The sequence below is a fragment of the Bombina bombina genome, chromosome 1 (assembly GCF_027579735.1).
Source record: "Bombina bombina isolate aBomBom1 chromosome 1, aBomBom1.pri, whole genome shotgun sequence".
In the NCBI taxonomy this organism is placed as follows: Eukaryota; Metazoa; Chordata; class Amphibia; order Anura; family Bombinatoridae; genus Bombina; species Bombina bombina.
In genome coordinates, this window is record NC_069499.1 from 1,598,551,917 (window position 1) to 1,598,567,539 (window position 15,623).

The window sequence follows — 15,623 nt, forward strand, 5'->3', positions numbered from 1 at the left end:
GGGACACATTCTAAGTGGGGGTTCCACAATGGCTTCTAAACATATTGAACATTAACTTTCCTCAATGTCAGACATGTTGAACAGGCTAGTAATGACCACAAAAAAGCATGAAAACACTTTATTTAGTGAAAAAAATAACAATCTTAAAAAATGGTACTGCGCCTTTAAGAGAAAAAACATAATTTATGCTTACCTGATAAATTCCTTTCTTCTGTTGTGTGATCAGTCCACGGGTCATCATTACTTCTGGGATATAACTCCTCCCCAACAGGAAATGCAAGAGGATTCACCCAGCAGAGCTGCATATAGCTCCTCCCCTCTACGTCAGTCCCAGTCATTCGACCAAGAATCAACGAGAAAGGAGTAACCAAGGGTGAAGTGGTGACTGGAGTATAATTTAAGAAATATTTACCTGCCTTAAAAACAGGGCGGGCCGTGGACTGATCACACAACAGAAGAAAGGAATTTATCAGGTAAGCATAAATTATGTTTTCTTCTGTTATGTGTGATCAGTCCACGGGTCATCATTACTTCTGGGATACCAATACCAAAGCAAAAGTACACGGATGACGGGAGGGATAGGCAGGCTCATTATACAGAAGGAACCACTGCCTGAAGAACCTTTCTCCCAAAAATAGCCTCCGAAGAAGCAAAAGTGTCAAATTTGTAAAATTTGGAAAAAGTATGAAGCGAAGACCAAGTTGCAGCCTTGCAAATCTGTTCAACAGAGGCCTCATTCTTAAAGGCCCAAGTGGAAGCCACAGCTCTAGTGGAGTGAGCTGTAATTCTTTCAGGAGGCTGCTGTCCAGCAGTCTCATAGGCTAAACGTATTATGCTACGAAGCCAAAAAGAGAGAGAGGTAGCAGAAGCTTTTTGACCTCTCCTCTGTCCAGAATAAACGACAAACAGGGAAGAAGTTTGACGAAAATCTTTAGTTGCCTGCAAGTAGAACTTGAGGGCACGAACTACATCCAGATTGTGTAGAAGACGTTCCTTCTTTGAAGAAGGATTTGGACACAAGGATGGAACAACAATCTCTTGATTGATATTCCTATTAGTGACTACCTTAGGTAAGAACCCAGGTTTAGTACGCAGAACTACCTTGTCTGAGTGAAAAATCAGATAAGGAGAATCACAATGTAATGCTGATAACTCAGAGACTCTTCGAGCCGAGGAAATAGCCATTAAAAACAGAACTTTCCAAGATAACAATTTTATATCAATGGAATGAAGGGGTTCAAACGGAACACCCTGTAAAACGTTAAGAACTAAGTTTAAACTCCATGGTGGAGCAACAGCTTTAAACACAGGCTTGATCCTAGCTAAAGCCTGACAAAAGGCCTGGACGTCTGGATTTTCTGACAGACGCCTGTGTAACAAGATGGACAGAGCTGAAATCTGTCCCTTTAATGAACTAGCCGATAAACCCTTTTCTAAGCCTTCTTGTAGAAAGGACAATATCCTAGGGATCCTAACCTTACTCCAGGAGTAACGTTTGGATTCGCACCAGTATAGGTATTTACGCCATATTTTATGGTAAATCTTTCTGGTAACAGGCTTCCTAGCCTGTATCAGGGTATCAATAACCGACTCAGAAAAACCACGCTTTGATAAAATCAAGCGTTCAATTTCCAAGCAGTCAGCTTCAGAGAAGTTAGATTTTGATGTTTGAACGGACCCTGTATCAGAAGGTCCTGTCTTAGAGGTAGAGACCAAGGCGGACAGGATGACATGTCCACTAGATCTGCATACCAAGTCCTGCGTGGCCATGCAGGTGCTATTAGAATCACTGATGCTCTCTCCTGTTTGATTTTGGCAATCAATCGAGGAAGCAGCGGGAAGGGTGGAAACACATAAGCCATCCCGAAGTTCCAAGGTGCTGTCAAAGCATCTATCAGAACCGCTCCCGGATCCCTGGATCTGGACCCGTAGTGAGGAAGTTTGGCGTTCTGGCGAGACGCCATGAGATCTATCTGTGGTTTGCCCCAACGTCGAAGTATTTGGGCAAAGACCTCCGGATGAAGTTCCCACTCCCCCGGATGAAAAGTCTGGCGACTCAAGAAATCCGCCTCCCAGTTCTCCACTCCCGGGATGTGGATTGCTGACAGGTGGCAAGAGTGAGACTCTGCCCAGCGAATTATCTTTGATACTTCCATCATTGCTAGGGAGCTTCTTGTCCCTCCCTGATGGTTGATGTAAGCTACAGTCGTGATATTGTCCGACTGAAACCTGATGAACCCCCGAGTTGTTAATTGGGGCCAAGCCAGAAGGGCATTGAGAACTGCTCTCAATTCCAGAATGTTTATTGGAAGGAGACTCTCCTCCTGATTCCATAATCCCTGAGCCTTCAGAGAATTCCAGACAGCGCCCCAACCTAGTAGGCTGGCGTCTGTTGTTACAATTGTCCAGTCTGGCCTGCTGAATGGCATCCCCCTGGACAGGTGTGGCCGATGAAGCCACCATAGAAGAGAATTTCTGGTCTCTTGATTCAGATTCAAAGTAGGGGACAAATCTGAGTAATCCCCATTCCACTGACTTAGCATGCATAATTGCAGCGGTCTGAGGTGTAGGCGTGCAAAAGGTACTATGTCCATTGCCGCTACCATTAAGCCGATCACCTCCATGCATTGAGCTACTGACGGGTGTTGAATGGAATGAAGGACACGGCATGCATCTTGAAGCTTTGTTAACCTGTCTTCTGTCAGGTAAATCTTCATTTCTACAGAATCTATAAGAGTCCCCAAGAATGGAACTCTTGTGAGAGGAAAAAGAGAACTCTTCTTTTCGTTCACTTTCCATCCATGCGACCTTAGAAATGCCAGAACTAACTCTGTATGAGACTTGGCAGTTTGAAAGCTTGAAGCTTGTATTAGAATGTCGTCTAGGTACGGAGCTACCGAAATCCCTCGCGGTCTTAGTACCGCCAGAAGGGCACCTAGAATCTTTGTGAAGATTCTTGGGGCCGTAGCCAATCCGAATGGAAGAGCTACAAACTGGTAGTGCCTGTCTAGGAAGGCAAACCGTAGATACCGGTGATGATCTTTGTGGATCGGTATGTGAAGGTAAGCATCTTTTAAATCCACTGTGGTCATGTACTGACCCTTTTGGATCATGGGCAAGATTGTCCGAATAGTTTCCATTTTGAACGATGGAACTCTTAGGAATTTGTTTAGAATCTTTAAATCTAAGATTGGTCTGAAAGTTCCCTCTTTTTTGGGAACCACAAACAGGTTTGAGTAGAACCCTTGTCCTTGTTCCGACCGCGGAACCGGACGGATCACTCCCATTAATAACAGATCTTGTATACAGCGTAGAAACGCTTCTTTCTTTATCTGGTTTGTTGACAACCTTGACAGATGAAATCTCCCTCTTGGGGGAGATAATTTGAAGTCTAGAAGGTATCCCTGAGATATGATCTCTAGCGCCCAGGGATCCTGAACATCTCTTGCCCAGGCCTGGGCGAAGAGAGAGAGTCTGCCCCCCACTAGATCCGGTCCCGGATCGGGGGCCCTCGGTTCATGCTGTCTTTGGGGCAGCAGCAGGTTTCCTGGCCTGCTTGCCCTTGTTCCAGGACTGGTTAGGTTTCCAGCCTTGTCTGTAACGAGCAACAGCTCCTTCCTGTTTTGGTGCAGTGGAAGTTGATGCTGCTCCTGCTTTGAAATTCCGAAAGGGACGAAAATTAGACTATCTAGCCTTAGCTTTGGCTTTGTCTTGAGGCAGGGCGTGGCCCTTACCTCCTGTAATGTCAGCGATAATTTCTTTCAAACCGGGCCCAAATAAAGACTGCCCCTTGAAAGGTATATTAAGTAATTTGGACTTAGAAGTAACATCAGCTGACCAGGATTTTAGCCACAGTGCCCTACGTGCCTGTATGGCGAATCCTGAGTTCTTAGCCGTAAGTTTGGTTAAATGTACTACGGCCTCCGAAATGAATGAATTAGCTAGTTTAAGGACTCTGAGCCTGTCCATAATGTCGTCTAGCGTAGATGAACTAAGGTTCTCTTCCAGAGACTCAATCCAAAATGCTGCCGCAGCCGTAATCGGCGCGATACATGCAAGGGGTTGCAAAATAAAACCTTGTTGAACAAACATTTTCTTAAGGTAACCCTCTAATTTTTTATCCATTGGATCTGAAAAAGCACAGCTATCCTCCACCGGGATAGTGGTACGCTTAGCTAGAGTAGAAACTGCTCCCTCCACCTTAGGGACCGTTTGCCATAAGTCCCGAGTGGTGGCGTCTATTGGAAACATCTTTCTAAATATTGGAGGGGGTGAGAACGGCACACCGGGTCTATCCCACTCCTTAGTAACAATTTCAGTTAATCTCTTAGGTATAGGAAAAACGTCAGTACTCGCCGGTACCGCAAAGTATTTATCCAACCTACACAGTTTCTCTGGTATTGCAACGGTGTTACAATCATTGAGAGCTGCTAAGACCTCCCCTAGTAATACACGGAGGTTCTCCAATTTAAATTTAAAATTTGAAATATCTGAATCCAATCTGTTTGGATCAGAACCGTCACCCACAGAATGAAGCTCTCCGTCCTCATGCTCTGCAAGCTGTGACGCAGTATCAGACATGGCCCTAGTATTGTCAGCGCACTCTGTTCTCACCCCAGAGTGATCACGCTTGCCTCTTAGTTCTGGTAATTTAGACAAAACTTCAGTCATAACAGTAGCCATATCTTGTAATGTTATCTGTAATGGCCGCCCAGATGTACTAGGCGCCATAATATCACGCACCTCCCGGGCGGGAGATGCAGGTACTGCCGCGTGAGGCGAGTTAGTCGGCATAACTCTCCCCTCGCAGATTGGTGAAATTTGTTCACATTGTACAGATTGACTTTTATTTAAAGTAGCATCAATACAGTTAGTACATAAATTTCTATTGGGCTCCACCTTGGCATTGGAACAAATGACACAGATATCTTCCTCTGAGTCAGACATGTTTAACACACTAGCAATAACTTGCAACCTGGTTATAATCTTTTTTAGCAAAAACGTACTGTGCCTCAAAAAGGTACTTAAACGATTAAATGACAGTTGAGATAATGAACTGAAAAACAGTTATAGCATCAACTTTAAAACAACACAACTTTTAGCAAAGGTTTGTTCCCATTAGTAAAATAACAATAACTAAATTTGACATAAAATTATAGAGTAACGTTTTTATCCACAGTCAATATAAAAATTCTCACAGCTCTGCTGAGAGAATGTACCTCCCTTCAAAGAAGTTTGAAGACCCCTGAGATCTGTCAGAGATGAACCGGATCATGCAGGAAATATAATAGTAGCTGACTGGAAATTTTTGATGCGTAGCAAAGAGCGCCAAAAACGGCCCCTCCCTCTCACACACAGCAGTGAAGAGAAACGAAACTGTCACAATTAAAAGCAAACAACTGCCAAGTGGAAAATAAAGCCCAAACATTTATTCACTCAGTACCTCAGCAATGTAAACGATTCTACATTCCAGCAAAAACGTTTAACATGATAAATACTTATTAAAAGGATTAGTGACCTTTAACAGAGTAGTTCCGGTGAAATACCATTCCCAGAATACTGAAGTGTATACATACATGTCATTATAACGGTATAGCAGGATTTTCTCATCAATTCCATTCAGAAAATAAAAACTGCTACATACCTCAATGCAGATTCATCTGCCCGCTGTCCCCTGATCTGAAGCTTTTACCTCCCTCAGATGGCCGAGAACAGCAATATGATCTTAACTACTCCGGTTAAAATCATAGTAAAAAACTCTGGTAGATTCTTCCTCAAAGTCTGCCAGAGAAGTAATAACACGCTCCGGTGCTATTGTAAAATAACAAACTTTTGATTGAAGTCATAAAAACTAAGTATAATCACCATAGTCCTCTCACACATCCTATCTAGTCGTTGGGTGCAAGAGAATGACTGGGACTGACGTAGAGGGGAGGAGCTATATGCAGCTCTGCTGGGTGAATCCTCTTGCATTTCCTGTTGGGGAGGAGTTATATCCCAGAAGTAATGATGACCCGTGGACTGATCACACATAACAGAAGAAAAAGCATACACGTTCTGCAAAACTGCTTTAAAATACACTACATTTTTCAAATTTTGGATAGCAGACTCAATATGTGTAGTTAAGTTTGCCCCAAAAGAAAATATAACATTTAACCCTTTATTGTGCAAACCGGATTGAAAATAAGGCCTAAATCCGGAAAAAACACCCCCAGCCCTCAGGGATTGAAAAAATGGGGTTAAAGCTTCGATTTGGCCCAAAACTTCCACAAGGGCCCTCAGGAGTTGGAGCTTGCTGAGAGAAAACAACTGCACATCTGAGGCGCGAAAATAGGCCCCGGCCATCACACTCGATGTCTTTACAGCCTCAAAGAACCGCACCAGATCGGTTTTAAACTAGCCATGTGGGTCTGAGACCCAAAAAAAAAAAAAAGCCAAGTGTACCCTCAATAAAGTTGCCCAAAAAACGTTATTGCCCACAAAACGTTAAAAGCACTCCCAGTTACAAAACGTTTGCCCACAAACATTCAAAAACTCAGTGTCAACCATTTTTTAATTAGCCCCTTATGCAAGCTTAGTAATGCCCTTCTATAGCTCTTAGGATTACTGCTTACACTTACCCTCATGGGGATACTGTCAGCCTTTCTGAAATACACAGTCCCTCCAGAAAAAATGACTGAACATACCTCACTGCTATATAGCATGAAAACGTTCCTCACACTGAAGTTTCCTGTACCCCTCAGCCTCTGTGGGAACTGTACTGGATCTTAGTGACAAATGCTAAGACCATCATCCTCCAGGCAGAAGGCTTCATCCATCTGCTGCCTGAGAGTAAATAGTACACACCGGTACCATTTAAAATAAAAAAGTCTTGCTTGAATAAAGTAAAAACTAACATTTTATCACCTCTTTCACTTTACCCTTCCTAGTACTTAGAGTAGGCAAAGAGAATGACTGGGGGGTGGAGCTAAGGGAGGAGCTATATATATATATATATACAGCTCTGCTGTGGTGCTCTTTGCCACTTCCTGTTAGCAGGAGGATAATAGCCCACAAGTAAAGGATGAATCCGTGGACTCGTCGTACCTTATAGAAGAAGTCCGCCTCCGTGAAGTCTAAATCTTTTGTTTTAGTCTGGGTGGACAGTGTCTGCACATGAATACTAAACCAAACAGATTGATGTTTAATGGATCCTAAGTTCTCACCTACAGACACATCTGAAACTGTATCACTGTTTGTAAGTATTACATCTAATATAGCTTCCTTTAGAGTAGGTTCCTTAACTAATTGCTCAAGTGATTCCCCTTGCAAGGATTCAAGAATATACCTGCTTCTAGCTGATCTAATACAGGGAATCTTCCTGTCTATATCTGGCAAATCCTTGTTCCCTGCACCACTTATCTAACCAAGAATTAAATGTTGTTATCCGCTCCATCATTCCTGCTTCCTGGCCATACACAGGTAAAATAGCAGAAAATGATAGAGTTGATGTCACAGTCTCTAAATGATTACCTAGGTCACTAAACTCTTTCTGAATGGCAGCAACATGATTACTAGCCATATCATTTGTTCCTAAATGAACAATCACATCTAACTCACTTCCCTTTCCTGCTGCCTTAACGATTCTCAAAATACGATTCTTATCCCTGTGAGCAGTAGCTCCTGGAAGACGTCTAACCTCCCTTGCTTCTCCTTTTCTTTCACCTAAATACACATTCCTCAAAATAGTCACCCACTAACAGTCTGTTCCTCAAAAACACATCTGCAGTTCTTAAATGGCTCTGCTAGTGGTGCCCGGCCCCGTGTGACTTATATGGGTACCACAGTACGGCCCGACCTTGTTTTACTTAGGGAAGTACCCAATAGTCACACTGGTTGTTGTCAGTGATTTATTGCTGGAAAAAATGCAGAATATTATAGCACAATTAATACAGGAGATTGTTAGTTCTACCTGGCTCTGATTGTCACTGGCTTATAACTGATGTGAGGCTATAGCTTGCTAATGTGGCCCTATATACGGCCCGAGGGCACCACAAATAATTATCGTCAGAGCCAATAAGTTTGATACATTACACAGGGGACTGTTTCACATCTGATAATGGATCCATGCTAACAATGCGTAAAAACTCATGTGCGTGAGTTCGCTGATGTGTAACAAGGTTTGAGTTACAGCTAAAGGACTTCCCGCACTCGGGACATGTAAATGGTTTCTCCCCAGTATGGCGTCTCTGGTGTAAAATAAGCTGTGACTTCTGGCTGAATGTTTTCCCACATTCTAAACAAGGAAACGGTTTCTCTCCTTTGTGAATCCGCTGATGGTTAACAAGGTACGATTTGCGCCCAAATCCTTTGCCACATTCCGAACAAACATACGGTTTTTCCCCTGTGTGACCCCGGTAATGTATGATGAGCTGCGATTTCTGGCCAAAGCTTTTCCCACATTGATTACAAACAAACGGCTTCTCCCCAGTATGAATCCTCTGATGTCGGAGCAGTTTAGATTTAAATGAGAAGTGTTTGCCGCACACAGAGCACGTCAGGACTTTACCACCTTTGTGAACAGTCCGATGCTTTATAAGGTCAGAATTACATGTAAAACACTCCTGGCACTCGGAGCAGTAATACAGCTGGGTTTGGTACATTTGGCCAATGCTGACTTCTTCTATGATGCCATCCGGGTCTCCCATGGAAAAGCTGTGTGCGCCGTCTGCTCAGGGAAAAAGGAGGTAAATGGGTAATTTATTTAAAAAAGAAAACACAAAGATTAATTGTGCTCAATAAATCAAATAAAGAATAAAACAGACCAAACAGACTAAAAACTAACTCCAGTTATTATAAGTCTGAAGCCTAAAACATACACATCTACCTACAGTTACTACACGCTACCTGAATATACGGCTTAAGTACGAGGTATCCTTACAACTAACGGCAGAGACAGAAACACACAAAGCACCCAGCACACGTCACAGAGCACGTCACGTCACCTAGCACGTCACGTCACCTAGCACGTCACGTCACCTAGCACAAAGCACAGCACATGTCACACAACCCACATCACCTAGAACAGACTAAAAACTAACTCCAGTTATTATAAGTCTGAAGCCTAAAACATACACATCTACCTACAGTTACTACACGCTACCTGAATATACGGCTTAAGTACGAGGTATCCTTACAACTAACGGCAGTGACAGAAACACACAAAGCACCCAGCACACGTCACAGAGCACAGCACACGTCACATAGCACGTCACGTCACCTAGCACAAAGCACAGCACATGTCACACAACCCACATCACCTAGAACAGACTAAAAACTAACTCCAGTTATTATAAGTCTGAAGCCTAAAACATACACATCTACCTACAGTTACTACACGCTACCTGAATATACGGCTTAAGTACGAGGTATCCTTACAACTAACGGCAGAGACAGAAACACACAAAGCACCCAGCACACGTCACAGAGCACGTCACGTCACCTAGCACGTCACGTCACCTAGCACAAAGCACAGCACATGTCACACAACCCACATCACCTAGAACAGACTAAAAACTAACTCCAGTTATTATAAGTCTGAAGCCTAAAACATACACATCTACCTACAGTTACTACACGCTACCTGAATATACGGCTTAAGTACGAGGTATCCTTACAACTAACGGCAGTGACAGAAACACACAAAGCACCCAGCACACGTCACAGAGCACAGCACACGTCACATAGCACGTCACGTCACCTAGCACAAAGCACAGCACATGTCACACAACCCACATCACCTAGAACAGACTAAAAACTAACTCCAGTTATTATAAGTCTGAAGCCTAAAACATACACATCTACCTACAGTTACTACACGCTACCTGAATATACGGCTTAAGTACGAGGTATCCTTACAACTAACGGCAGTGACAGAAACACACAAAGCACCCAGCACACGTCACAGAGCACAGCACACGTCACATAGCACGTCACGTCACCTAGCACAAAGCACAGCACATGTCACACAACCCACATCACCTAGAACAGACTAAAAACTAACTCCAGTTATTATAAGTCTGAAGCCTAAAACATACACATCTACCTACAGTTACTACACGCTACCTGAATATACGGCTTAAGTACGAGGTATCCTTACAACTAACGGCAGTGACAGAAACACACAAAGCACCCAGCACACGTCACAGAGCACAGCACACGTCACATAGCACGTCACGTCACCTAGCACAAAGCACAGCACATGTCACACAACCCACATCACCTAGAACAGACTAAAAACTAACTCCAGTTATTATAAGTCTGAAGCCTAAAACATACACATCTACCTACAGTTACTACACGCTACCTGAATATACGGCTTAAGTACGAGGTATCCTTACAACTAACGGCAGTGACAGAAACACACAAAGCACCCAGCACACGTCACAGAGCACAGCACACGTCACATAGCACGTCACGTCACCTAGCACAAAGCACAGCACATGTCACACAACCCACATCACCTAGAACAGACTAAAAACTAACTCCAGTTATTATAAGTCTGAAGCCTAAAACATACACATCTACCTACAGTTACTACACGCTACCTGAATATACGGCTTAAGTACGAGGTATCCTTACAACTAACGGTAGTGACAGAAACACACAAAGCACCCAGCACACGTCACGTCACAGCACGTCACATAGCACAAAGCACAGCACACGTCACACAGCACACATCACCTAGCACACAGCACAGCACATGTCACACAGCACACGTCACAGCACGTCCCCTAGCACAAAGCACAGCACATGTCACACAGCACAGCACATGTCACACAGCACACGTCACAGCACGTCACCTAGCACACAGCACAGCACACATCACCTAGCACACAGCACACATCACCTAGCACACAGCACACATCACCTAGCACACAGCACACATCACCTAGCACACAGCACACATCACCTAGCACACATCACCTAGCACACAGCACACATCACCTAGCACACAGCACACCACATGTCACACAGCACACATCACCTAGCACACAGCACACATCACACATCACCTAGCACACAGCACACATCACCTAGCACACAGCACAGCACATGTCACACAGCACACATCACCTAGCACACAGCACACATCACCTAGCACACAGCACACATCACCTAGCACACAGCACAGCACACGTCACACAGCACACATCACCTAGCACACAGCACACATCACCTAGCACACAGCACAGCTCACATCACCTAGCACACAGCACAGCACACATCACACAGCACACATCACCTAGCACACAGCACACATCACCTAGCACACAGCACAGCACATATCACCTAGCACACAGCACACATCACCTAGCACACAGCACACATCACCTAGCACACAGCACACATCACCTAGCACACAGCACACATCACCTAGCACACAGCACACATCACCTAGCACACAGCACACATCACCTAGCACACATCACCTAGCACACATCACCTAGCACACATCACCTAGCACACATCACCTAGCACACAGCACACCACATGTCACACAGCACACATCACCTAGCACACAGCACACATCACCTAGCACACAGCACACATCACACATCACCTAGCACACAGCACACATCACCTAGCACACAGCACAGCACATGTCACACAGCACACATCACCTAGCACACAGCACACATCACCTAGCACACAGCACACATCACCTAGCACACAGCACACATCACCTAGCACACAGCACAGCACACATCACCTAGCACACAGCACAGCACACATCACCTAGCACACAGCACAGCACACATCACACAGCACACATCACCTAGCACACAGCACACATCACCTAGCACACAGCACAGCACATGTCACACAGCACACATCACCTAGCACACAGCACAGCACACATCACACATCACCTAGCACACAGCACACATCACCTAGCACACAGCACACATCACCTAGCACACAGCACACATCACCTAGCACACAGCACAGCACATGTCACACAGCACACATCAACTAGCACACAGCACACATCACCTAGCACACAGCACACATCACCTAGCACACAGCACAGCACATGTCACACAGCACACATCAACTAGCACACAGCACACATCACCTAGCACACAGCACACATCACCTAGCACACAGCACAGCACATGTCACACAGCACACATCAACTAGCACACAGCACACATCACCTAGCACACAGCACACATCACCTAGCACACAGCACACATCACCTAGCACACAGCACAGCACACATCACACAGCACACATCACCTAGCACACAGCACACATCACCTAGCACACAGCACAGCACATGTCACACAGCACACATCACCTAGCACACATCACCTAGCACACAGCACACATCACCTAGCACACAGCACAGCACATGTCACACAGCACACATCACCTAGCACACAGCACACATCACCTAGCACACAGCACACATCACCTAGCACACAGCACATGTCACACAGCACACATCACCTAGCACACAGCACACATCACCTAGCACACAGCACACATCACCTAGCACACAGCACAGCACACGTCACACAGCACACATCACCTAGCACACAGCACACATCACCTAGCACACAGTACAGCACACATCACACAGCACACATCACCTAGCACACAGCACAGCACACATCACACAGCACACAGCACCTAGCACACAGCACAGCACACATCACACAGCACACATCACCTAGCACACAGCACAGCACACATCACACAGCACACATCACCTAGCACACAGCACACATCACCTAGCACACAGCACAGCACACGTCACACAGCACACATCACCTAGCACACAGCACACATCACCTAGCACACAGCACAGCACACATCACCTAGCACACAGCACAGCACACATCACCTAGCACACAGCACAGCACATGTCACACAGCACACATCACCTAGCACACAGCACAGCACACATCACCTAGCACACAGCACACAGCACACATCACCTAGCACACAGCACAGCACATGTCACACAGCACACATCACCTAGCACACAGCACACATCACCTAGCACACAGCACACATCACCTAGCACACAGCACACATCACCTAGCACACAGCACAGCACATGTCACACAGCACACATCACCTAGCACACAGCACAGCACACAGCACACATCACCTAGCACACAGCACACATCACCTAGCACACAGCACACATCACCTAGCACACAGCACAGCACACGTCACACAGCACACATCACCTAGCACACAGCACACATCACCTAGCACACAGCACAGCACACATCACCTAGCACACAGCACACATCACCTAGCACACAGCACACATCACCTAGCACACAGCACACATCACCTAGCACACAGCACAGCACACGTCACACAGCACACATCACCTAGCACACAGCACAGCACACGTCACACAGCACACATCACCTAGCACACAGCACACATCACCTAGCACACAGCACAGCACATGTCACACAGCACACATCACCTAGCACACAGCACACATCACCTAGCACACAGCACAGCACACATCACACAGCACACATCACCTAGCACACAGCACACATCACCTAGCACACAGCACACATCACCATGTCACACAGCACACATCACCTAGCACACAGCACAGCACATGTCACACAGCACACATCACCTAGCACACAGCACAGCACATGTCACCTAGCACACCACATGTCACACAGCACACATCACCTAGCACACAGCACACATCACCTAGCACACAGCACACATCACCTAGCACACAGCACAGCACACATCACCTAGCACACAGCACACATCACCTAGCACACAGCACCTAGCACACAGCACACATCACCTAGCACACAGCACACATCACCTAGCACACAGCACGTCACCTAGCACACAGCACACATCACCTAGCACACAGCACACATCACCTAGCACACAGCACACATCACCTAGCACACAGCACACATCACCTAGCACACAGCACACATCACCTAGCACACAGCACACAGCACAGCACACGTCACACAGCACACATCACCTAGCACACAGCACACATCACCTAGCACACAGCACAGCACACGTCACACAGCACACATCACCTAGCACACAGCACACATCACCTAGCACACAGCACACAGCACACATCACCTAGCACACAGCACACATCACCTAGCACATAGCACACATCACCTAGCACACAGCACACAGCACAGCACACGTCACACAGCACACATCACCTAGCACACAGCACAGCACACGTCACACAGCACACATCACCTAGCACACAGCACACGTCACACAGCACACATCACCTAGCACACAGCACACATCACCTAGCACACAGCACACATAACCTAGCACACAGCACAGCACACGTCACACAGCACACATCACCTAGCACACAGCACACATCACCTAGCACACAGCACAGCACACGTCACACAGCACACATCACCTAGCACACAGCACAGCACATGTCACAAAGCACACATCACCTAGCACACAGCACAGCACATGTCACACAGCACACATCACCTAGCACACAGCACAGCACATGTCACACAGCACAGCACACATCACCTAGCACACAGCACACATCACCTAGCACACAGCACACATCACCTAGCACACAGCACACATCACCTAGCACACAGCACAGCACATGTCACACAGCACACATCACCTAGCGCACAGCACACATCACCTAGCACACAGCACACATCACCTAGCACACAGCACACATCACCTAGCACACAGCACACATCACACAGCACACATCACCTAGCACACAGCACACATCACCTAGCACACAGCACACATCACCTAGCACACAGCACAGCACACGTCACACAGCACACATCACCTAGCACACAGCACACATCACCTAGCACACAGCACAGCACATGTCACACAGCACACATCACCTAGCACACAGCACACATCACCTAGCACACAGCACACATCACCTAGCACACAGCACAGCACACGTCACACAGCACACATCACCTAGCACACAGCACACATCACCTAGCACACAGCACACATCACCTAGCACACAGCACAGCACACATCACCTAGCACACAGCACACATCACCTAGCACACAGCACACATCACCTAGCACACAGCACAGCACATGTCACACAGCACACATCACCTAGCACACAGCACACATCACCTAGCACACAGCACACATCACCTAGCACACAGCACAGCACACATCACCTAGCACACAGCACACATCACCTAGCACACAGCACACATCACCTAGCACACAGCACAGCACACATCACACAGCACACATCACCTAGCACACAGCACACATCACCTAGCACACAGCACAGCACATGTCACACAGCACACATCACACAGCACACATCACCTAGCACACAGCACACATCACCTAGCACACAGCACACATCACCTAGCACACATCACCTAGCACACAGCACACATCACCTAGCACACAGCACAGCACACGTCACACAGCACACATCACCTAGCACACAGCACACATCACCTAGCACACAGCACACATCACCTAGCACACAGCACAGCACACGTCACACAGCACACATCACCTAGCACACAGCACACATCACCTAGCACACAGCACAGCACAGCACA

General features: G+C 46.4%; 1 protein-coding gene across 2 annotated transcripts in view; it reads right to left on the minus strand.

Moving 5' to 3' along the window:
- Positions 1 to 7,875: 7,875 nt before the first annotated feature.
- The window catches only part of LOC128656585 (zinc finger protein 34), a 215,391-nt gene continuing 207,643 nt past the window's right edge, over positions 7,876 to 15,623 (minus strand). For both annotated transcript variants that reach the window (XM_053710582.1, XM_053710574.1), the window contains one exon: positions 7,876 to 8,707. In XM_053710582.1, the coding sequence (XP_053566557.1) occupies positions 8,070 to 8,707 (638 nt within the window). In that variant the 3' untranslated portion in view covers positions 7,876 to 8,069. The remainder of the gene's footprint in view (positions 8,708 to 15,623) is intronic.